Below are 23418 nucleotides of genomic sequence, written 5' to 3' on the forward strand. Positions count from 1 at the left end.
CGCGCACGGATCGTACGAGGGAGCCTGAGACGTGCCCGTTCCCCCATTCTCCGCATCGTCGCCTTCTTCCCTGCTAATTTTCCCTCTTTTCATCTTCCGCTCTTCTCTCTCTGTCTCTTCCTCGCGAGATTGTTTTCCGTCACGTTCCCCCAACGAAGTCATATTGCGAGCGAGAGGCAAGTAGGGGACGGGGGAATAAACCTCCTCACGTCCCGAAATATTCCCTCCGCCCCACGGGGCGTTTGTGTTTCCGCATGCTCACACATACGTACGGAGCTTTTATAATCCGCGAAAGGAATTGAGGGCCCGAGTCGTAAGGGGAGGGGGCGGAGAATTCTCCCCCCCTTTGGGAGTCGTATCGGCCCTCCGCATCGCTCACACGCCTCCCCCCCGGAGGCGGCGGGGGTTAGAGGGGGCAGGGGGCGTGCGAAGGGGATGGGAAGGCCCCACGGGAGCGGCCCAGCGCGCGAGACGGAACTCCTCCCGGGAAGTGTGCGAGGGCGAGATTTGCACCTGAGTTTGCGGGCCTTGCGTGTTTCACCCACCCTTCCGATCCCTCGGGGGGGTGGGGGGGTGAGGAATGAGGGGCGGAGGGTGGGAGAGAAGGCACCACTCGTGAGAATCCGCCCGCCATCTTGCTCTGTCGCATCTCCCCCCCCCCCGACCCTCCTCCTCCCCCTCCTGCCATCCTGTCAAATCCGCAAGCGTCTTTTCCGCGTCTCCAGGACTCGCCTTGCACAGTTTGGCGCACTTCCTCCGCGGCCGAGCTGTCGTGTTCCGGACGACATCTCGATACCTTTCGTCCTCATCGACCCCGGAGGCACTGATAAGCCGACTGAGGCATCGATCACTATCATCATATGCCGTGCGTATGTATTCTAACGATCAGAAATGTCTTTCGTTCTCTTTCGAACCACACTGACCCATAAGCGAAAAGCGTCACTGCAATGCTTATAGAGTTAGGGTGGGAATCATTAGAAAAACGAAGATTCAATGCTAGATTGAACTTACTAAAATTCAGATCCACATGTTTCAGCACTGAGGTCTCGCAAGTTATTCGCACACTAACATACATTGGTCTCTTGGAGGATGCATTCAGTAAATAGATGCCGAAACTAGCTGACTCAAGGACTCCTTCTTCTCACGGACAATACAGGATAGCAACTGTGGGTTTATAGAAAGCAAAAATTTCCACTTGCCACCCTCAGCGTCTAGGGAATAATTAGTTCTACTAAAATGCATGCTCTTCCACTAACCTCGTGTGTTTTGTTGTTAAAACCCTTTCTTTCCGCATGACCGGTTTGGAATGCCATTCAATAATGCAGTGCTCGTTACAGTATTGCTTGCTCTGCTTTATTGGTTTTTAAGTTTCCCCTACCATTCCTCGTCTTTCTTCGTGTGGGGACCCTCCCGCTACCTGCAGCATTGGGTCATATTCCCTGCCTGTTTCCTTGGGGAGGATACTGTTGTAGGCTGTATGTCATTGTGGTAGTGAAATTTCGCCTTCTTGCTTTTCAAATGCTAGCTTGTAATGCTGTAATCTACTAAATAGTTATACTACTCGTCACCTTGATAATACCAAATTAATGTTATTCTAACACATGGAAGAAATGAATACTTTAAAAACAGATACTGCAGTACTTTTCCACAGCTATTTATTGGTTAATTTTTATCCATTTATTACCAATAATATTTGTGGAAAGGTGCTATTGTGTCTAGGTATTGATATGCACATTCAACACATCCATGAAGTGGAACCTGAAGCCCTTAGTTTATAAATAATGGATTTTGTTTATAAATTTACAGTGAAATCTTTATCGGCATGCATATTGTTTTCGTTGTATTTTATTCCTCTACGATGGTATATTTCCCTTGATTTTCAAGTTTTAATTTTTCAAAGAGATTGCATTGTCACTGATGTAAATCGTTCTTTGAAATGCCAAGTACTCTACTACGACTGAAATATCTCCAAGGCCTGAAGAAAAAACCGATTCCTCCTCGCCCTTGCCAACTTCGCAGCTCTTTCGCTGTGGTTTCTCCGTCCGCCTGTCATGGATTTGTTTGCACAGCGCCGCCTCATTTTCGGCCCTCGGCTCGAAAAACAATTGCCCCACTAATTAAAACCGAGGGTGCGAAGTGCGTTGCGGAGACCCGCCCCGGAGAGGGGATTAGGGAGATCAGCGACCGACCAAGTTCTGGGTAGGGATGTGTTTAGCAGGGGTGGCCAAGGCTGGCTGGGCTGAGGCCCTACTCGGTCGAGGGAAAGGGTTTTGCGATGGAGGGGACTGGTCGTGGATGTGGGTTGAAGGAAACGGGAAGTGATATGAGGAAGGAAGGGGAAGAGAGAGGGTCATAATAGGGTTTGTGAACTGCACACGAAGTAGCGCCTCGTGGCACAATGAGGCATTGTTAGGATTGGCGGAGTTCGGGGAGAGAATAGGGGCTGAGAGTAGGGGATGAGGATAGAATAAGTAAATCCCCCTTCCCCTCACCATCCCCATAGCCTGCCGCCCTGTAGGAAAAGTTGTGCTTCATCATTCGTGATCGCTCTTAAAGTGTTACAAGTTTCCGAATTATTTTTTGCCGAGTTTCATTAATGCGGAGTGATGTCCATTTTGTTGAAGTCGACGGTGTGGTTCGAATGGACGGGGAAGGTACGTCGCTTTCTGTCGTTCCACTCAAAAGAGCGTCTCAAGTCGTCCTCGCCCCACCACGAGTGAGTATGCGTTCGGAGGGGTGTGGATTTCTTCCTTCGAGAGCGGGACGGAGGAAGGGAGTGGCGTTACCGACGCTTCGCAGGAGAGGGACAAGGAAATTGGGAGGAGAAAGTTTTTGGTCATCATCGTAAGTCCTAAAGCTTAACACCACCAAATTCACATCCCTCTAATTTCTGAAACATTGCTAGCGCAATTAAATTCCTGAATAAATGAGTATGTAGGCTTCCCATTTTGGAAAAAATTACTCATAACTTATTTATTAAAAAATATTTTGAAAACGGAATCACGTGGCTAATTTTTGAAATGAATATTCTCTTGCCTTCATTTTTTGCACCATAGAAAAAACTTGAATACGCAGAAAGTACGGGATGATATTTTTTTAGATCTTGTTCAAACTGCATGTAGGACGCATTAAATTCATATTTTCATTCGACAATATAGATTAATCACTTTTTATGCTCTGTAATTATCATGCAACATCTGTGGTACTGAAATGTATATCTCATCTACATCTACATCTACATAATACCCCGCAAGCCGCCGCAAGGGCGTGTGGCGGGGGGTGTTAGGTCACCAACCGTAAAAACGAAAAATACCACATGCAAAAAACAACACGGAAAATTACACCCCAGCAGCGCACACACTCATGCAAAACTCCCTCCATCCAATACTCATGCAAACACATACACCGCAAAACAACAAAAAACTGCACCCCAGGATACAGCACGAAAGCCATCCTAAAACACGCAAGCCAGGACACAACAAGCAAGAATGTGAAACATCACTACCACATGAAAATGCACCACAAAACACTCAACCCCCCAAAGAGACAGTAAAAGGAAGGGAATTCGACCCAACGTTGCAGGTAGCAGGAATTTCCCCCCGCCGGGAGGGAAGAGAATAGCGGATTAGCGGATGTCTCCGTTGAAAGTTACTGTTGCGCCATCTCTCGCAGTTTCGTGGGCTCTGTAATTATGTTATAAATGGGTGAATGGTACTAGTTTTATCACCTCATATCATTCAGGGTGAGCATGATAAAAGTGTGTGAAAGAATTATTCTAAATTAGTAATCCTTTCTTTTAATGACTTCTCTTTTCCCAACTCACTATGGCTCAAGAAGACTGATAAGTGACCTATATTATCTTTCCCATCTTAGTTCCTTGGATGAAGAATGTGGTGATTTTCAATAATCTTCCTCCTTGATGTTTTTAACGCGGCACCTTCACTGGAAATGGCCGCCCCAATTTGGTCAAATGTCTTGACCGCCGCCTTACTGAGGAACAAACGAAGCGCGGACTACCTTTAGTTTGGCTCTTAGCCTTCGACTTTTATGGAATGGCTGATCCTGCTATGGTCAATGTTGCACCTCCAATCAGTACTACCTATCGGTTGCCGAGTCGTGAAATTAGTTCCAATGCATCAAGGCTGTGGTCGTGATGGGCGGACGGTGATGGAAGTCCTGTGAAGGGGTGGGAGTCACCCATACTATGCCTAGTCTTATTGTGTCATTTTCCGAATTAACGCGGAAGTTTGTGGAGTGCTCCTGTGTCAACACAGTGTGCAAATTGATTCCTAATGCTCGAGTAGGATTTCCATTTAAACGCTTCCCTTTTATGAAAAACAGAAATTTTATCTCCAAATTGAAAAAATATATGGAGCAAGAACGTAGGGGCGAACCAATTCATTATGCTCCTTTACAACGGATTTCAGTTCATTATAATGGTGTAAAAAGTGTGAGTAGGTTAGGTGGAAGTAATTTCAAGTGAATTATTTAGGGTAAGTACAGAGATATAATACTTGTACGATATTTTTCATTATCCTGTGGAGTACTTGACTAACGTGTAATAGTTATCTATATATTTTCTTCTTTCAATTCCTCTGGTCATTCTTGCCCTTCCTTCATCCTGAAATCGTTCGTGCTGAAATCCGAAAAAATAACCTTTACTTTGACCTCTGTAACCTATTAGTTAACCATACCTGTTTCTAGGTATGGTACTCAAATAGAATTGAAAGAGGACGCCTGAGTAGCTTAACTGGCTGAAACAATCGGCCGGGTACCGAGGGATCCGGGCTCAAATCTCAGGTAAAGGTGAATAAATCTCAGATAATTCTGGCCCTTTAAAACTGCTACACCTTTCGAAGAAATGTATATGACTGGATTTTCAATACCACACAGCGTGTAACACTGAAAATTATTGTTTTAAAGGGAATAATATTGATCTAAGTGAACAGATAGTAATGGACGTAAGTGTAATGAATTGTTTAAATGATTTTAATAGAGTACGAAAAAGGAAAATCACGCTTTTACCATTTCCTCTTTAACACACTTCTTTATTTTGTCCCTTGCCAACAGGAGCAGTCATAGATCCACACACACCGTACTGGGAGCAGCCGTTCTCGCAACCTTATTTCGACAACTCCACCAAGAGGGAAATGACGACCACAGTGGGGCAAACGGCTTATCTGCACTGTCGAGTCAGGAACCTAGGCGATCGGGCGGTGAGTATTCCTCCACCTAAATATATATACATATATATATATATATATATATATATATATATATATATATATATATATATATATATATATATGTAAGGAAAGGGGATAGGAACTCACAGATAGGAAAAACAGGTGAGATGGGGAAGGCGGAATCGAACAGATCAAAATTAAAAAATATTTTCTTGACCGGGACTTGAACGCCGGATCTTCCCGCTAGCCGGGCGGATCCTCTAACCACTTGAGCTATCGAGGAAACGATTTTCTATTGTGATCTGTTGGATTCCGCCTTCCCCACGACACCTGTGTCCGTCCTCTCTATGTGTTCCTATCCCTTTTCCTTATATCTATTTCCATGTGAATGAATATTAGTTCGCCATATGGCGGGATTCCGTGTTTGAATTTGTATTTGGCCAATATGGCTCATCTCTTTCTTCTGGTTATACGTGCCATGAAAACGCACTATTCCTACCCTTTAGCACAAGTCTCACTGATGTTTCTTTTTTGTATATCTTTGTGTTTTTTTGTGCGTTAGTGCTATCTTTGTGTAAATAATATATATAAAGGATATTTATACGCCTACATTGTCAGTGTATACATACATATATATATATACACCCCTTACATTTCCTGACCGGTTTTCCAGTTTTACTGCTTTGCCATGGATAGTTGCGGCACAATAAAATCAAGCGCATTATTTTCATAATGGTAATGGTGTATATAAATGTGTGTATATATCTGTTATATACGTACATACGTATGCATATATATATAAAAATATATATATATCTGTATATATACATACGTATATATATATATATATATATATATATATATATATATATATATATATATATAAATAAAGCACCGCAGATCTCAAGGCAAATTACGTTTCCTGGATAGCTCAAGTGGTTAAGAGCCTCCGCCCGGCAAGTGGAAAAATCCGGAGTTCAAATCCTGGTCTAGGAAATATTTTTACACTCGTGATCTGCTTGATTCCGCCTTACCCGCTCCTTTGTTCGTCCTTTATGTGTGTTCCTATCCCTTTTCCTTATATCTGTTTCTATATAAATTAGTATATATATGTATGTACGTATATATATATATAAACTCATATATATAGAAACATACATATATATATAAACTCATATATATAGAAACATACATATATATATATATATATATATATATATATATATATATATGTATGTATATGTATATATATACATGTATATACATATACATACATATATATATATATATATATGTATATATATACATAATTTTATATATATATATATATGCGCACGCCTTAAACTTTAGAGGATTCCGTACAACTGCAGAAAATTAACCCAAACCACTCTCATACAACTCAAAAGAAATCTTTTTTAGAATTTACGATTCTAATAAATTCGATAGAAATTTTATAAAATCCTTAAAGCTTCACCAGAAAACCTTTCTCCCTCCAAGGCACAAGTTCTTAGATGTTTAGCGTCAAACAAAAATATGATAATCACGACGGCGGACTAAGGATCATCCGTCGTCGTACTTAGCAAAAAAGACTACGACGCTGGGGTATTACGCTAATGGAACGACTTTTCTTCCTATGATCCTCTGCCCCAAGATCCTAACTCTTCATACCAGAAGGAAATTATCCCTTTTCTATACAATTTTGGTCCCATAGAAGGTCTCTCATCCATTCTTTCTCCACCTAATCCCAAGACCCCCGACTTCTATTTGCTACCCAAAATTCACAAAACTAATAACCCCGGACGCCCCATTGTCTCCAGCATCATCTCACCCACTGAATTCTCCGCATTAATAGGCCACTAACTTCAACCCATAGGCACTTCCCTCCATTCTTATATCAAAGGTTCGCTCCACTTTCTGGGACACTAACACTCCATCCTAAATGCTTGAAACATGAGCATTCTCATGGCCACAATAGACGTCACCTCTCTCTACACCTCCATTCCTTACAAAGAAGGCCTACACCCCTCAAATATTACCTCTCGCCACGAGCCACACCACACACCTCGTCCTTAGATTGCCCCATTGAACTGACTCAACTCGTCCTTACAAAAAATATTTTTAATTTCTACAATAAAATATACTTACAACGAAAAGGCACTGCATTGAGCACGCGAATAGCTCCTCCATACGCCAATCTTCTTATGGGCAAACTCATACACACCTTTTTCCACCAACAAACCCTTAAGGCATACATCTGGGTCCGATAAATTGACGACATTTTCCTCCTTTGATCCCACGGACGCAAACCTTTTTCCGCCTTTATTTCCTCTCTCAACTCCTCGGTATCTTTCACTTGGTATCTCTCAACTCCTCGGTATCTATACTTGATTTGGATATTACTTTCCTCGATATCGACATTCACCTCTAAAACAATAAATGTAACACCTCATACCACGTTAAACCGACCAACAACCAACAATACCTTCACTTCAAGAGCTGCCACCCATCACATACCAAACGCTCCATCCCTTTTTTGCTCTCAGCCCGTGGCCTCCGTCTCTCCAGCAAAAACCCATCCCAACAGAAATACATAGACCAGCTACACGACTCACTCAGGAAACGCGGGTACCCGGAAAATTATTGAATAGTAAAATCCTCAAACCGTCAAACCAGGCCACTCCTCTCCCCTGACCAAACCGCCCAAAATGCCCTAACCTTAATCTCCACTTTCTTCCCCGGAACCCACAAAATCAAAAATAATCTGGGAAGTCTTCGTTATTATTCATAACTTTCAATTAACATCACTTTTATTTCCGCATTGTCCCTACGTTCCGTTTAAACGCCCGTCGAACCTGCGAGTCATATTCAAGTCGGCAAGATCACCTGCGGGACCACCCGTCTCTTCTCCGTCGTATGCAACCGCCCACGCTGCAAAAGCTGCCATCTTCTTCAATCCGCCACCTCCCTGACTACCAAATTCCCACCCAAGAGTTTTTCTTTGACACCTGCTCTTCAAAAAACAAAATATACCGTCTCTCCTGTAACTTCTGCCCTGCCTTCTACGCGGGCGAATGCACGACCACCCTTTCCCTCCGCCTGAATAACCACCGCTACTGAACTACACCCCCCATCTTCCTTGATTATTGCATCCCACGACCGATATTTTGATGACTGCAGCTCTGTTTCGATGATTGAAATCCTTCATGAAACCGCAAGCAGTATCGAGGTAAGATCCCGCATATATGGGTGCTTCAGTCGTTCAAAACCTCCTTTGTTTTTAACTGGATGTGTGGTTTCCTTTTTAAACGCCTATTCTTTGGTTTTTCATACGTTACATTTTGATATACGTCGGTGGAATGAGGTAGGGAGAGGAAAAATATATAGGAATGTTGGTCAGAATGAAGGGAGACGGGAAGTATTCGGAAGAGAAGAACAGTTCAATGTACGTGCAGCGTGGGGTGTCAGGTTGTGTCCATTTGGATGGTGCTGAGAAGTGTTGCAAAGATCAAGTCTTGTGTCTTTGCTGAACTTACCTTAAACGACAGAAAGCCAATAATAATATTTATATTTTCATATAAATCCACGCTTTAAACTTACTTAGAAACCACGAAGAGGACGAACTTTGCGAAAAATTTGTCTGAAAAGTAGCATCGTCCCAATCACGTTAATCAGCTGCACCCCTTAATTTGTCATTTTTCAATAATTCAGATTTTAATTTTTTGATATTCTCTTTAATTTGTCATTTTTCGATAATTCAGATTTTAATTTTTTGATATTCTCTTTAATTTGTCATTTTTCGATAATTCAGATTTTAATTTTTTGATATTCTCTTTAAGAAATACCCTTTAATTTTTGTTTCCATGGCACGCATGAGGTTGTAGCCATGAGCTTCCATTTTATGCTCCACCCTATTCTTCCTCCAACTTGTTCATCTTCAAGCCACAATCTGCCTTTAATCAACTTGCCCATCTTCATCCAATCATTAATTATTTCTATATATATATATATATATATATATATATATATCTGCTTTCCATAACGTTTGGAGTATTAGTGAGCTCATTCCCATGGCCAGGGAAGTAAAACTTTGTAAAATAAAAGATGGCCGATTCTGCGACAAGGCCGAAAATTTCGATGCATCGTCCAATTAATCAAATAAATGTATGCTTATTGTTAATTCAAGGATTTGTTGCGTTTGCAACACCTTTCATTAAATTAGAATTTTAAAAATATACTTGAACGATGTACAGAAAGAGCATGCAGTACACTGAAAGAACAGAAGAGGATAAGAAGCAGTATGTCATAAAGCAATAAGTCTTAATTATTGTGCTACACTGGAATTGCCATATTGGAATAGGAGGCCTTTAATACGTCTTTCTCATTAGATTTTATTTGCTCTCCAGTATTTGCCGTCGTTGCTTTTAGGCCAATAGGAAGACAAGCTGTTTGTAATGTGTTCAGCATTACATTCTTCTGTGCTCCGAAGTAGTAAATTACTTCATTCACTTGAGATGGCGATTGTGGGAGTTAATTATTACGGTCTAAAAAATGGCAACAATTTACGAGTATTTAAAAGAAACAGGAGCTCCCGATTACACACTCTTTATTGCATAAGTTTACTGCGTTTTGGGGAAATATTTTGCAGTGGAGACACATTTAAATGGGAAAACACTAATGGGCAAAATGGCAGTTTTTGAAGCATCGTTTGAAAAAGTGTCCTCGGAGGCTACAACTTTTTTGTTTCTAAAATTAGTACCGCAATGATGTGTAGAGTACTCTATCACTGAGAAGATATTTTCAAATTCAATGGTCCCCAAATACCCATGCAGCTTGGTTTTATTTCTTTTCGGGGAAATTATTTCCTTTCTGCGGATATTCGACGGCCATTCTTTATGACAATAAAATCATGTGAGGTAATTAAATTGACTGGAATTGTAACCAGCAAATCTCTTCATTAGATTTGAGTGGACTCACGAAAAAGAACAAATTGACCAACTAAATTGGGGTGATTGTTTCCACAAGGGCTTCTTCAAAGGGCGTTGTACTTTTCCAAATTCATTCATTAAATGAATTTATCACGATGGGAAAACTTGGAGAACATTTCTTTCAACAGCCAAGGTAGGAACCAATTCCATGGGGTAAATAAATCCATTTTATTATTCTCATCCTCCATTCCATCCGAAAAAAATGTCGAATTCTAGATAAAATAACCCATTTTGAGTTTTTTCATTCCCTCCCGCTTCCATTGTGGTGATGAATTTTTCGAAATGCGAAAACGCGTTAAATTTTTACCCAGTTCCCCTTGTGCGTGCGTGCGTGTGTGTGTGTGTCTGCGTCACCAATTTGAGTCCTGGGACAGGGAAGAGTGAGAAAGAAAGAAAAAAGAAATGGTTCCAATTGAATTCCTTTCGTTAGCTACAAGCTGACGGCAATTAGAACACAATGCATCCATTTCCCTTCCCCCAGTCCCTCGTCAACGCGCTCGCATTGAGCAAACAAGGCAAATCAAATAACTCGATGATCATTTGTTCTGTTAATTTATTTCCATGTTGTCCGTCCGCATTATTATCCTGAGTCACGTAGGTACGCGCTGCAAGGAGCATTATCATTTAAATCTTTTCAAGTAATGGCATAATAAACCTGCTGTTTTCCTTTAAAAAAAAACCCATTAGTGTGTCAAATGACAGTATGTTCTTTCTCTGAGTAAAAACTGCACGTTATTTTTTTGTTGGTGGGCTTTAAATCTTTTATTATTCGGCTACCATTGAGCGCGATCAATGTATATTTTAGCAGCCAGACCGAACCTCCTCTTCTGAATGAATTCCACGTATTCGCCCTAGAATGAATAAAGTCATAATGACATATAGTGAGTCATCTTATTCTAATAAATTGAAAATAATATTTTTGTATTCAAATTTACTTTGAAAAACATAAAATTCCAAAGAAACTGTACAAGTTACATATATCAAATGCAATAATTGTCGTTAACCTCGGTCGGGAAATGTTGTGTGTTCATACTTGAGCGTAATATAAGTCGAGTTTTAATATTTTGGTTTGAGGCTTCATTTATTTTATCATCTAGCCAACAAACTCTGTCAGCATTATTAATTCATTACTTACTCGGGACATAGAGATAGATAATAGACTGAGACGAAAAACTATGAAGACCAAAGAAACCTGGAGGAAGATGCAGTGCGAGGATATGGAAAGTTTACTGAGAAAGGGGGGAGCAGGAGCTGCACAGAAAGGTGAAAGCATTATCCAAAAGTAGGAAGAAATGAACCATCCATAAAATTAGAAACACGAACAGTAAATTATGAATTGCACTGATAAAATTTCCAGGGAGTGTAAAAGAATGCCTGTAGGATATAAATGTTAAAAAGAAATCCAGCAAGCATAGACAAAGAATGGAAATAGGATGTAGAATGGAATGGTTAAGGATAAGGCACACTTGATTGCGGGGTAGAAAGAGCATAAAAATAATTGAAAATAATGAGAGCTTTGGGGATAGATAGCATCCCCGTGAAACTGCTTAAGGGTTCAGGAAAGGGGGAACGGGGGATTTTTTAAGGGTTGATTCTTAGCATACATGAGGGAGGAATTGGGCCGGAAGGTATTCGTTGGAGCAACGTTAGTTCCCTCCCAAAGAGGAAAAGGCAGCCGTGCATGAGGACTGTATAAGGATAAGTTGGATATTGCAGAAGGGAAGCTTTTAAAATGTAGGTTTGGAGAAGGATGCAAGAGGTTAAATGGATGGAAATAAAACCAAGAAAAAAATACTAGGCCTAGTGAGAGAGGGTTGTGCAGAGAAATCCAAGCAAGGCAGGAAAGGTGCGTGGAGAGTCCTTTGATTGGCGATGCAATGCTGAAGACTTTGATAGAAGGGAGGACAAGGTAGGAAGGGAGAGGAAAAGGATAGCCATGTGAGCTAGAATGAAGGTATTGCCGGGGATATAAAGTATTCGAAATTTAAGAGCAGCTTAATTTAGTGTGGGGTGTCAGGTTTTGTTTTGTTGGACGAAGCTAAGAAATGTAGTGATAATCAGTGTGTCCATCCAAGACCTATCTTTATTTATATTTACGTATATATACCCTGTAAGCCACCGCCATGGTGTGTGGCAGGGGTTGAATACACACCAGAATAATTTTTCGAACAATGTTATTATGATCCCTATCGTTCGCGGAAAAAAGTGGCATCTTCAATCATATCTTCTAATTTTAATCTCTCTAATTTTACTAATATGATCTCTCCTACCGCAGTACAATGGAGGTAATTATATTTTCAACTTTATTGCTGAAGAGACATCCTTCCAAATTATACTAGAGCTTCAATCTGTAATTTAATTTTCGCTCCGTGAGTGATTCCTAGCCTAGCTGCTCTAGTATTTAGGATACGCTGCTAAGTTTATCATAACATTGCCGGCCTCGGTGGCGGTGGGGTAATGTCCTCGCCTACCAACCCAAAGGTCGTGGGTTCGATTACCGCCTAGGTTGATTTCCCTCCATCTAGGGCTTGGTTGTATTTGATTGTCTGCAAAATAATGTCTGTAATGTAGGGATAGGTGGAAGAAGGGACTATTAGTCTCAACCTCGCCCAATTAAGTCCAAAAATAAAATAAATAACTACGCTTTACAAATATAGCTCATCTACGCTGCATGCGATCCTATTCGGCAATTAATCCAACTTCGTGAGGATCCGATATATAGTACTTGCAGTATATTCTAAATGAGGCCTGACCAATGATAGATAACATTTATCTTCGACCCTTTCATCACATTTACCAAGTACTCTTCTGATAAATCCTAATTTTTTGTCAGCTTGAAGGGTATGTTGACAATATAATAAATGCTCAGTCATATTCCACGGATTATGCGCACAACTTGCACACAAGTAGTCACTCAGTGTGAAAGCTAGCGCTACAGCGGCGGAGGATTCTTGTCAATGTTCGTGAAAATATTCTCCCGAAAAGTAAATTCTCTTTCTCCGTGGATCGGACAGAAAGTTAGCCAAGGATGCAAACTTAACGAGTGCCTATTTATCGATAGAGAGGTCTGCACCTGTGTAATCTGTTTATTTATTTAGATGAATTATTCACTTACACTTATATCTGGGCTGATCGTATTGCGACAATAAGTATTAGGGTTGAACTACCGTGTCTATATTTTGCAGCAACTTGAAATAAATCTGAGCTCCCTCGTTATTCTATTATATTTATCACCAAATCGAGATATATTTCCTTCGCCAACGGCTTAAATTTATGTTTAACCGGACATTTCCCATTGAAACCTGATAACTTCAACTGATGTGAGGCTGAACGACAAACATTAAGGAATGATATTTGGCAGTAAAATTATTGGACGCACATGAACAATTGTATATTTTTCTCTGAAAATTGCTCAAAATGCCCTCATTATTGATAAAATGTAATGCATTAGACCTCTTTTGTTCTTCGGTCGGGATGTTCTTAAGTATATTTATCCTCTACGTGCACTTTAGGAATTAATTTAGACATGCAATTTGGCAATGCATTTTTATCAAAATCCCGAGAACTTCAGAAAGGAGAGGGTCATTTCTTTGTTTCACTGACGTACCCAGTGCCTTGTCTGCCTCCGGGATCCTGACAAGCAATTCTTGATGCGTCATGAGTCCAAAGGCCCGAACCATCAGAAATCACACAACGTCCGTGCCCGAGGCGGGACTCGAACCTGCGACCTTTGGGTGAGCAGACGAGATCGATCGACCTACCTGACTTATCCTGCCTGGCATCGGACAATATATTCAAAACAATAAGAAGAAGAGAATTTTATCATGCGTGAATTAATGGATGGACTTATTTTGCCTCGGGATAAGTCCCCTGAGGTATTGGAAAAGTGCACATCATACAAAGCCAGGAAAAGCAAAAATATGTAGGTTGCCAACCGATGGAATAAAAGAACTATCGACACGAGAGCTCAAAAAATATAAAAAATGGAAGTAAATAATTTAGTAAAGTTTAGGCAGTTAATTTATGGTAGATGTAAAAATAACGTCTACAATTAGCTTTATGACCACTTATAGTGCTTTAGTGGGCTGATTCATTTAACTAAAATACTGGAAACGGCAAAAAAGTCTAAATTGGAAATTACAGCCAAAAGATATCAACAGACAAAAACTATATGGATAAATTATTTGAATTACCATAAAAACAAGCCAATTTCTTATGAGCTTGTGTAAGCATTTTTTTCATCGATTGACCATATTTTTGTGTTTAAACGAGGTACTAGAAGAGGATATTTCTAGGTTTGACACTAGAGCATTCCGCTGTTGCATGGTTGTTACAGCAGGTGATTTACATGTAGATGACAACCAATGTTCGACGGCCAAGCTATTGAAAAATAATTATAAATCAATTCTTCCTGGAGGCATATCAAGAAGGTAAGATGGCTCATGAGCTGTTGAAAGGGAAAGTAGACAGAAATGGGCTAACGTATTATTTGAACCGTAACTCGGCGAGCATCCAACTTACACGTATCTAAATTCGTTTAAAATAATCGGTGTCGACCATACATTCCCTCTTGGGTAGGCAAAGACTGATTCAAATGAATTTATTAATGTTCCTATATTTGTGTTCCTATTGTGTTCCCATACCGTTTCGTGTCAGAGCAATACGCCTTTCGATTTTTTCTTTATTTTTAATTTCTTATAATATTAGGAAAGTGAAGCATCTCAATGTAAACAATAAATGAAACTGTTAAAGAGTTAAGTATTCGGTATAGCGTAACGTTGAGTTCCTCAGTTAATGTGATGTATCAATTATTAGTAATCCATGCTAACGAAATATTAATGAGGAAAAAATAATTTGACGTGTTGGTACGGGATACAGTTTAATGTTCACTTTAAGATTGTAAAAAGTAATAACACACCTATTTGAAAGAGAATCAATGTCACTTATTAATGTAAAATTACAATTAATTTTACTTTCATGATTACAAACTGAGGTAAATTTGGGAAAATGGGAGATTTATAGGATTTTTAGCTGATATTCGCGGATTGTCAGACAAATTTTACGGCTTTCCGTTGAAATATTTTATGAATTTTGTAGATTGAAACTTTTTGTAAGGCATTTATTTTAATATAGTCATAACAAGTGTATAATTATACAACGCTTAAAATCTGAAACTAATAATTCAGGAAGTTATCAATGCACAAAACTCTTGATCTTCTCTCCATTTAAGTTATTGCTTGAGTTGTTTTGTAAATAACAGTTTTCCATGGAATCACCTGACTTTATTTTGAGCGATGTATTAGTAAAATGAAAAAAATTAAAATTTTATGCTATGCCATGCTATGCTATAGTATACCTTGAAATATATAAGTTTTAACTCAACTTTATTTGAAAACATTTCAACAAAAATATTTGAATCCCATATTAGACTCATCAACCGGATGCTAATCTCTTGAAACGCCGTTTTTGTTTGAATTGCTAGTGAGGTGGGAAGTATTTTGCCCTAGAATTAAAGTCGTAGGTAAAATGTTATTTAACTGTAAACTTGTAGCTGTAAATGCCTCATTTAGTTTCTAAATGGATTGATTTGCTAAGGATTAAGGGACCGCTTTCTTTTTTTAAGAAGAATTTAATATTTATCTCAAAAGGCAGTTTTTAATTAATGTTTGAGCGATGCTTGTGTTAAGCATTGGAAATGCTTAAATTAAGGCGATGTCAATGATTTTCACGAAGTGAGATAGTTTAAGTGGTAATTACAGTTGACGTGCATCGTTAGGGAATTACATTTGACCCCTTCTTGATTTCCGATATCTTTCCCACTTCGAAAAAAAGTTGGATAACAAACCCCAGGACAAGCAACAATCAGAAAGATGAGGAAAAGCTTCAAAATCGACAAGAAAACAGCTCGTCCCTTTATCGATCGTGCTTGAGTGCTCTCATCTCAAGAATACTCGAGAGATGCCATTAATTTAAAATTCTTATTTCCTGAGTTTCCTCTTTTATCCAAGATTCCCTGAACTCAAACAAAGTATTTCTCGTTTAATTCTCTAAATTCCCTCCCAGATTCTCGGTATAAATATAACACCTTTGTGAGCAGCAATCCACAACGAATACTCATTAACTTATGACGAAGCATGATTTAATGGAATACTAGGGAATGTGTTGCTAACATCTATCTTCCTGACGATGAATAACCAATACTTTGAAATGGATTGACCTTCAAGTTCAACTTTCGCTCATCTCAGAGTCGATGGGTGATGGAGATACGTCCCAATCGCGATTATCTTAACACTGCAGCCCATACAAGGGCATTTCAAAGTATGCTAGTACCATGACCAAGAAGGCTACACACCCGCATCTCGGTGACAATACTCGGGTATATTCTATGGGTGTTTAGGCCATGATCCTATGCGATCCTCAGCATCTCGAGTCAACTACCAACAGCTGGTATGTAGAGAGCAACTAGCATAACTTTTGAAAATAGATCTATTATCGCACCACAGTTTTCTGGGAGCGATCTGTGGTGCTGCATTAGGTTTAAGCATCTCAAACTTTATATAAATAAATAAATTGGTTAAATAGTCCCTACAAAGTATCTATCTGATTACTTAGTGAAATTCATCGGCATATGATCAGTGAGTATCTCTCATTGCGTTATTTCATGACCTCAGAAGTGATGCATCTGACGCCATCATCAAGGGTGTCTCTTGAGGTTCGCTCCATTCTTTCTAGGCGACTTCAGAGAAATTTCTTCTTATTCTAATTATCTCTTTCGATTGGAACTTCGCACTCTGGCGACTTTTTCAGAAGTCCGTATCGTACACACAAGGCAAAGCTGTTGGAAATGGTTATGACAAAGAGTAGTTTGAAGCCAACTTGGCAGACTGCAGGTAGCGTAAACAAGTGTAACCAGTTGAAATGCAGTGAGAGATCCATCACCCTCAGCTCCCGAAACATAGCCAAATTGCAACCCCACTGGTCAATGTGGCCATAAATTACACTTCACGGAGGAGTGCTTGTTTGCAGGCAATCAAATAAATTATAGAGATAATTTGGCGTCAATGTCTCATTTGAGCATTTTTTTAAATATATTTTAACTTAGCATTTTGGCACCGTACGAAGAAGGCTCAAGATTCAGGGTGTAAGTAGTTTTTTTTAGATGTTTTAGTACCCTAAAAACGTCCGCGAAGGTTTTTGGCTGTGGGTGAATATATACTAACCTAATTTTGACCCGAATATGACCCCTACCGCGGTCGGACAATGTTATTCTGATTCCTTATCGTTAAAGGAAAAAATGAAAACTTAAATCAATCTTATTGAAATTTAATTATTGACTTTGTAATTTCACACACTTTATATAAAAACACGACCCAGGTTTCAACGTTAAACGTCATCATGATGAACTGACCAGATGATGACGTTCAAGTTTTTAAATAACGTGTTAAGAATTACAAATCCAATGATTTCATTTCAATGTGTTATGTAAATTCCATAAAGTTTAGCCGGAGACAACAAATGTTTTTAAATCTATCTGTTCTGCACTTAATTTCTCTGATTTTATTGGTATGATTTCTCCTACCGCAGTACGATGGAAGTAATAATATATTTTCAACATTATTACTAAAGGCACATCCTTCCATTATATGCAAGATATTTAATCTGTAATTGAAACTTCACTCCGTGAGTGATTCCAAGCCTAAATGCTGTAATATTTTGGATGCGCAACCAAAGTTATCATAACAATGTTTTACATATCTAGCTCCTCTACTATGCACGCCATCCAAATCGGCAATTTATCCAACTTTGTGAGGATTCCATATACTAGCAGCATATTCTAAATGAGACCTAACCTGGGAAAGAGAGCATTTCTCTTTGGCCTATTCATCCCTTTTATTTAAACTCAACTTGTTCCAGTTACACTGGATGGACCTTTATGGGCCATCTTATAATTATAAGGTTTTCAAAAATGCGAAATGAGAATTTATTGTGTTCATATTTTTCTCGTGATGCTTTTGTATGCTGTAAGAAGTATATGTTCCCAATTGATGAAGAGTTCAGTTAAATACTTGTTGTAAAATATGACTACTCATTGGTGGCCTACTAGTTTTCGTGAAAAAGTATGAAAAATCCCCAACAGAATCTTATTTCTCGAAGACATTTTTTACAGAATTCTCGAGAGGTTAAGATTAGTTCTCGGGCAGTCTATATCAGAATATTGGTGGAAAAGATGAATATGAATAAATGAGGAAGTGTGTGCTTTACAACCTTTGATTTCAGTCTTGACTACGTTTTAATCAATACAAATTTGTGGCACCATGTTAAAGGTCATTCCTATCTGACTTAAAGAAAACTTAAAGATCTCAAATATGTAGAAAACGTAACATATTTTACCGGCATAATTTTAAACGCAAAATATTCACCATTTTTACCTCATTAATATTGATTTATTTACACTGCACCTGGTTTGAAACAAGACGCGGAGCAAATACCATGTGGCACTCACTTCTTTCGCGATATAAGTTAAACGTAGATTCTGTAAGGTCAACGGTAGTACTCTTTTATTTTTAACCTGATGTTCCCTTACATTTTAAAAGTTTTTTCCTCGAATTTTTATCCACACTTACGTATCTAAAACACTGTTGTATCGCCAAGGGCCTCTGGTAACGTCAAGGATCTTAAGGCTTCTCTATTTGGGCGAGTACTACAGGTATACGGCCATTAACCCCTCACATCGGAGCTTCTCCTTTGCCTGCGGTAAGCTCTCGCGGGCTCGTTCGTTTAGTACTCATGAGATCGAGCACTACTAACAAGTTAGCCACAAAGACTCATTTTGCCAGCAAGGAAAAAAATTGTAATCATCCATTGTGAACTATATCAAAGAACATTTGGCTCTATCCTGAAATGTTCTCATTACTACCTAGTTTCAGCGGCACATGTAATCATAATTAAAAAGGAAGAATCAAATAACTTTGCGTTTCCACAGAAGTGTTTACCATATTTTTACTTTATTAATTTTTTATTTATAGATATATACCCTGCAAGCCACCGCCAGGGTGTGGCAGGGGGTGAATACTTACCAGAATCATTTTAGCCGAACATGACCCCTACCGCGGTGGAACAATTTTACTATTATGCCCTATCGTTTGTGGAAAAAATGACATCTTCAATCTATTCTACACTTAATCTCTCCGATTTCATTGACATGATCTCAATTACCGTAGTACGATGAGGGTAATGATAAATGTTCTATATCACTGCTAAAAAGACCTCCCTCCATTTTATGCAAGGTATTTAATCTGTAATTTAAACTTCACCCCGTGAGTGATTCCCGGTCTAGCTGCTCTAATATTTTGGATCTGATACTAAATTTATCACGACAATGTTTTACAAATCTAGCTCCTCTACGCTGCACGCGATCCAAATCGGCAATTAATCTAACTTCGTGAGGATTCCATATACTTCCAGCATATTCTATATGAATAGAAAAGAATTTCCATTGGGCTGTCCAGGTGGTGCTACACTGTAGCGAAACTAGTCGACAGTAAGATGTGGTAAAAGGTAGTAAAATATATTTTGTGGATCCTTTTTCATTATAATGGAATCCTACAAAGCATTGCCCTCAGCTATCTCTCAAATCATAACGTAATCAATTTTAAATATGGGCAAATTCAGTTGATGAGAGGAAATCGTTTGATTGCAAATGGCGTCCGACTGATCGATTGCCCAATCTCCATTTCTACAAAGGTTTCCTGGATCCGGAAGAGAGACCTGCACATCCTCACGGTGGGCATCTTGACGTACACCAACGACCAGCGCTTCCAGTCGCTGCACTCGGACGGCTCAGACGAGTGGACGCTCAAGGTGTCCTCGCCGCAGGTCAGGGACTCCGGCACGTACGAGTGCCAAGTGAGCACGGAGCCCAAGATCAGCATGGCCTTCAAGCTGAGTGTCGTCGGTGAGTGTCCCTGGCAACCAGACCCCACTTCCCCTTTCACGCCACCCTGGCCTTCCACTGCACGGAGTGCACAGACATTACTTGTAGATATATCTAGATTTTGTAGTACCCTGCAAGCCACCACTACGGTGAGTGGCAGGGGGTGAATACATACTAGACTAATTTCGGATCCCTTATCGTTTGTGGAAAAAATGATATCTTAAATCTATTTGTTCTACAATTAATATCTCTAATTTAGTAGACATGATTTTTTCTGCCGCAGTGCGATGGGGGCAATGATACATTTTCAACATCGTTGCTATATAAACCTCCTTCCAATTTATAAAAAGCTTCAATCTGTAATTTAACCTTCCCTCCGTGAGTGATCCCCAGCCTATCTGCTCTAATATTTTGGATACGCTACTAATTTTACTATAACAATGTTTTACAAATCTAGCTCCTCTACGTTGCACGCGATCCAATTCGGCAATTAATCAAACTTTTTGAGGATTCCATATATTTGCAGTATATTTTATTTGTTAGCTTGTCCACATATTCTCCGTATGTGTTTCACTCGGGAGAGGTCGTGAGTGAGGGTAACGCCTAAGTATTTAATCGAGTCGACCAACTCTATTTCGGTGTTCCCAATGCAGTAGGCGTGCGTGAGGTAATTGCCGTTTTTCCAAAAATTTATCACGACGCACTTTTTTTAAGTTTAATTCTAACCGCCATGAACCACACCAGCGTTTTCATTGTATTAAGGTCTTTAAGATTACGGATACCAAGGTCAACCACTGCATCGTCGGCAAAAAAAACGTATCTTACTGGTGACTACGGAGTCAATGTCTTTAACTTAAAGTAGATCCGACAACACTTCCTCGGTGAATACCTGAAGTAAACGTCTACTGTATACTTTTTATTAACTGCACTACTTTGTGTACTATATACACTGGTATCGCCTATTTTAGACTATATATATCTGCTACAAAAACTTTAATGTAATAATTTTGTACATGCATAAGTTAGACGGCATGGTAGTCGAGTTGTAGGAGTGTTCAGGCCAGGTGTCCCAGGTTCAGCTACGGCGATGACTCTGTACACCACCTTTAGAGCCTTATTCAAGCAGAGAGACGAGCACTTTCTGGCTCTAAGGCGTCCATTGGCAACGTAGTGAAAGAAATTTTATCCATTAAGTTGTCTATTTGAAAAGAAGTCCCATAATTTCAGCTCTGTAGTTACGAGTAACATATGCAAGTCTTTAGAAATAAATTTTGGTATTTAGTTTGTGTTTTCACCGAAATATTTTTATTGCTGGTCATAATCTTCAGAGATATTGTTTCGTTATTAATGAATATTAATGGTATTTAATGTGTAAATAACATTTGAAAAAAGGTGAATTTAAATAGCTCATACTTTTTTAATGGAAATCTGAAATTGCACGTAATTTTTTCAAAATAGCTCTTTAGTGATTTAAAAAATATATACTCGTACATACCATTGATTTTACCTAGACCCCTGTTTGCAATAAATTGGATCTATCATAAATTTTGAGCCACTGTGTAGGCATATGGAAGGGATTGTTTGGGTAACAGTCTTTCAATACATACTTTTAAATAGGTTAGAGTTTCTTTAGTGAAAAACTATGTAAAAGGATAAGGGATACGGTAACAAGGTAAGAATTTTTGAAATTCCTAATATTTGCTTTTCCTGCTGGTAAATAATGCTTGGAAAAAGGAGTATTATACATGTGTAAATATTTTCACTGAGGGAATTTGACTCGTTCTATTTTATTTTCTCCTTGTGATCTAATCTTCCAAAAACATTTTCAAAGTATGTATTTCATTCATGGCAAATAATTGACAAAAGATGGGGGATCGAGATGGTGCGGGGGCTAGCGTACTGGCTTCCCACCCAGAGGGCCCGGGTTCAAATCCCGGCGGTGTTGAATATTTTTCAGAGGTATCTCGATCCCTACTTGAGGTGCTTTGTGGAGGGCACTTTGAGTGAGTACGCCGTCCGTCGGATGGGACGTTAAGCCGCGGACCCCTTGGCGCCTTTCGTAAAGAGTAGGCTAATGCCGACGCCGGGTTTCTCTCCACCCTTCATCCTTTCCTATCCATCCCCTATGGCGCAAATGACCTCAGCTGTCGGTCGCCTCCCCTCAAAACTACTACTACTTGACAAAAGATGTAAAATGACGACATTCATGTATTTATCTATGCAACCGAATTGATTTTTAGGAAAATGTTCCAAGTTTATATGTGCAGCCTAAAAACTATATACCGTGTTTCCCCATCGATGACGCGTACCTTATGTATAACGCACATCCAGAACTTTGGATGTATCATGAATTTGGAAAGATACCGCGCGCCCAGGGCCTCATAGTTATCTTGAAGTTGTATTGATGCCCCGCATCTATGTTTATCTACATGTGCATATGTATAAAATGGAATGAAATTAGAAAGATGTGCTTCCAAACTAATTTATTTTTGCGATACTCTTCTAATTATTGTGTACATAGGTATGTAAATGTTTGATTATTTTCAATTTTCATTACATAACGCGCATCGTCATTTTTTCCATCATCTGAACATTTAGGTATAGATAACGCCCGCGTTATCGATGGGAAAATACGGTATTATAAAATACATGAGTTAATTGAGTCAATAAGTTTACATATGTAATTCTTTCTTGTTTTGTGATATTCTAACAATTTCAATTATGTGGTATCTCCAAAACAGTTTCCAAGGCGAAGATCCAGGCCAATTCTGAGCTCTACATCAAAAGCGGAAGCGACATAAATCTAACGTGCGTAGTACTGCAGACGCCAGAGCCACCTTCATTCATCTACTGGTACCACGGTGGTCACGTCATCAACTACTCGCAGAGGGGCGGCATCAGTGTTGTGACGGAGAAGCAGACACGAACATCAAGGCTTCTCATCTCGCGGGCCGCAGCAAACGACTCCGGCAACTACACGTGCGCCCCCTCGTCATCCGACTCCGCCTCCGTCCTCGTCCACGTGCTCAACGGTAAGAATACCTTGGGGTGATGCACTCATTAATGGTGATGGGCGAGGTTTCCAATGCTTACACTATCGGTATGTGTGTCCGCGTATGTACATGTCCGCAGTAATATTTTGCGCTCGTACGTTGGGGGTGTCTTTGAATACTATTTCTGAAAGTATCATATAAATACATTATTCTCAAACACCCAACAATACCTTCCCAATGAAAGAACAACTAATCTCCATAAAATTTTGCCTTGATAATGGAAAATTTTCTATTGAAACAGAAAAAAACCGAGGAGAACC

The 23418-nt window shown here is 39.5% G+C and overlaps 1 protein-coding gene across 1 annotated transcript in view; it reads left to right on the forward strand.

Annotated features, from left to right (window-relative positions):
- The first annotated feature begins 5073 nt into the window (after window positions 1-5073).
- Window positions 5074-23418, forward strand: part of LOC139695034 (limbic system-associated membrane protein-like) — a 30210-nt gene continuing 11865 nt past the window's right edge. Inside the window, exons 1-3 of the mRNA XM_071593624.1 lie at window positions 5074-5216; window positions 19916-20126; window positions 22847-23137. Coding sequence (XP_071449725.1) covers window positions 5151-5216; window positions 19916-20126; window positions 22847-23137 — 568 coding nt within the window. The 5' untranslated portion in view covers window positions 5074-5150. The remainder of the gene's footprint in view (window positions 5217-19915; window positions 20127-22846; window positions 23138-23418) is intronic.

Source organism: Hetaerina americana, unplaced genomic scaffold (genome assembly GCF_022747635.1).
Source record: "Hetaerina americana unplaced genomic scaffold, ioHetAmer1.1.p SCAF_6, whole genome shotgun sequence".
NCBI lineage: Eukaryota > Metazoa > Arthropoda > Insecta > Odonata > Calopterygidae > Hetaerina > Hetaerina americana.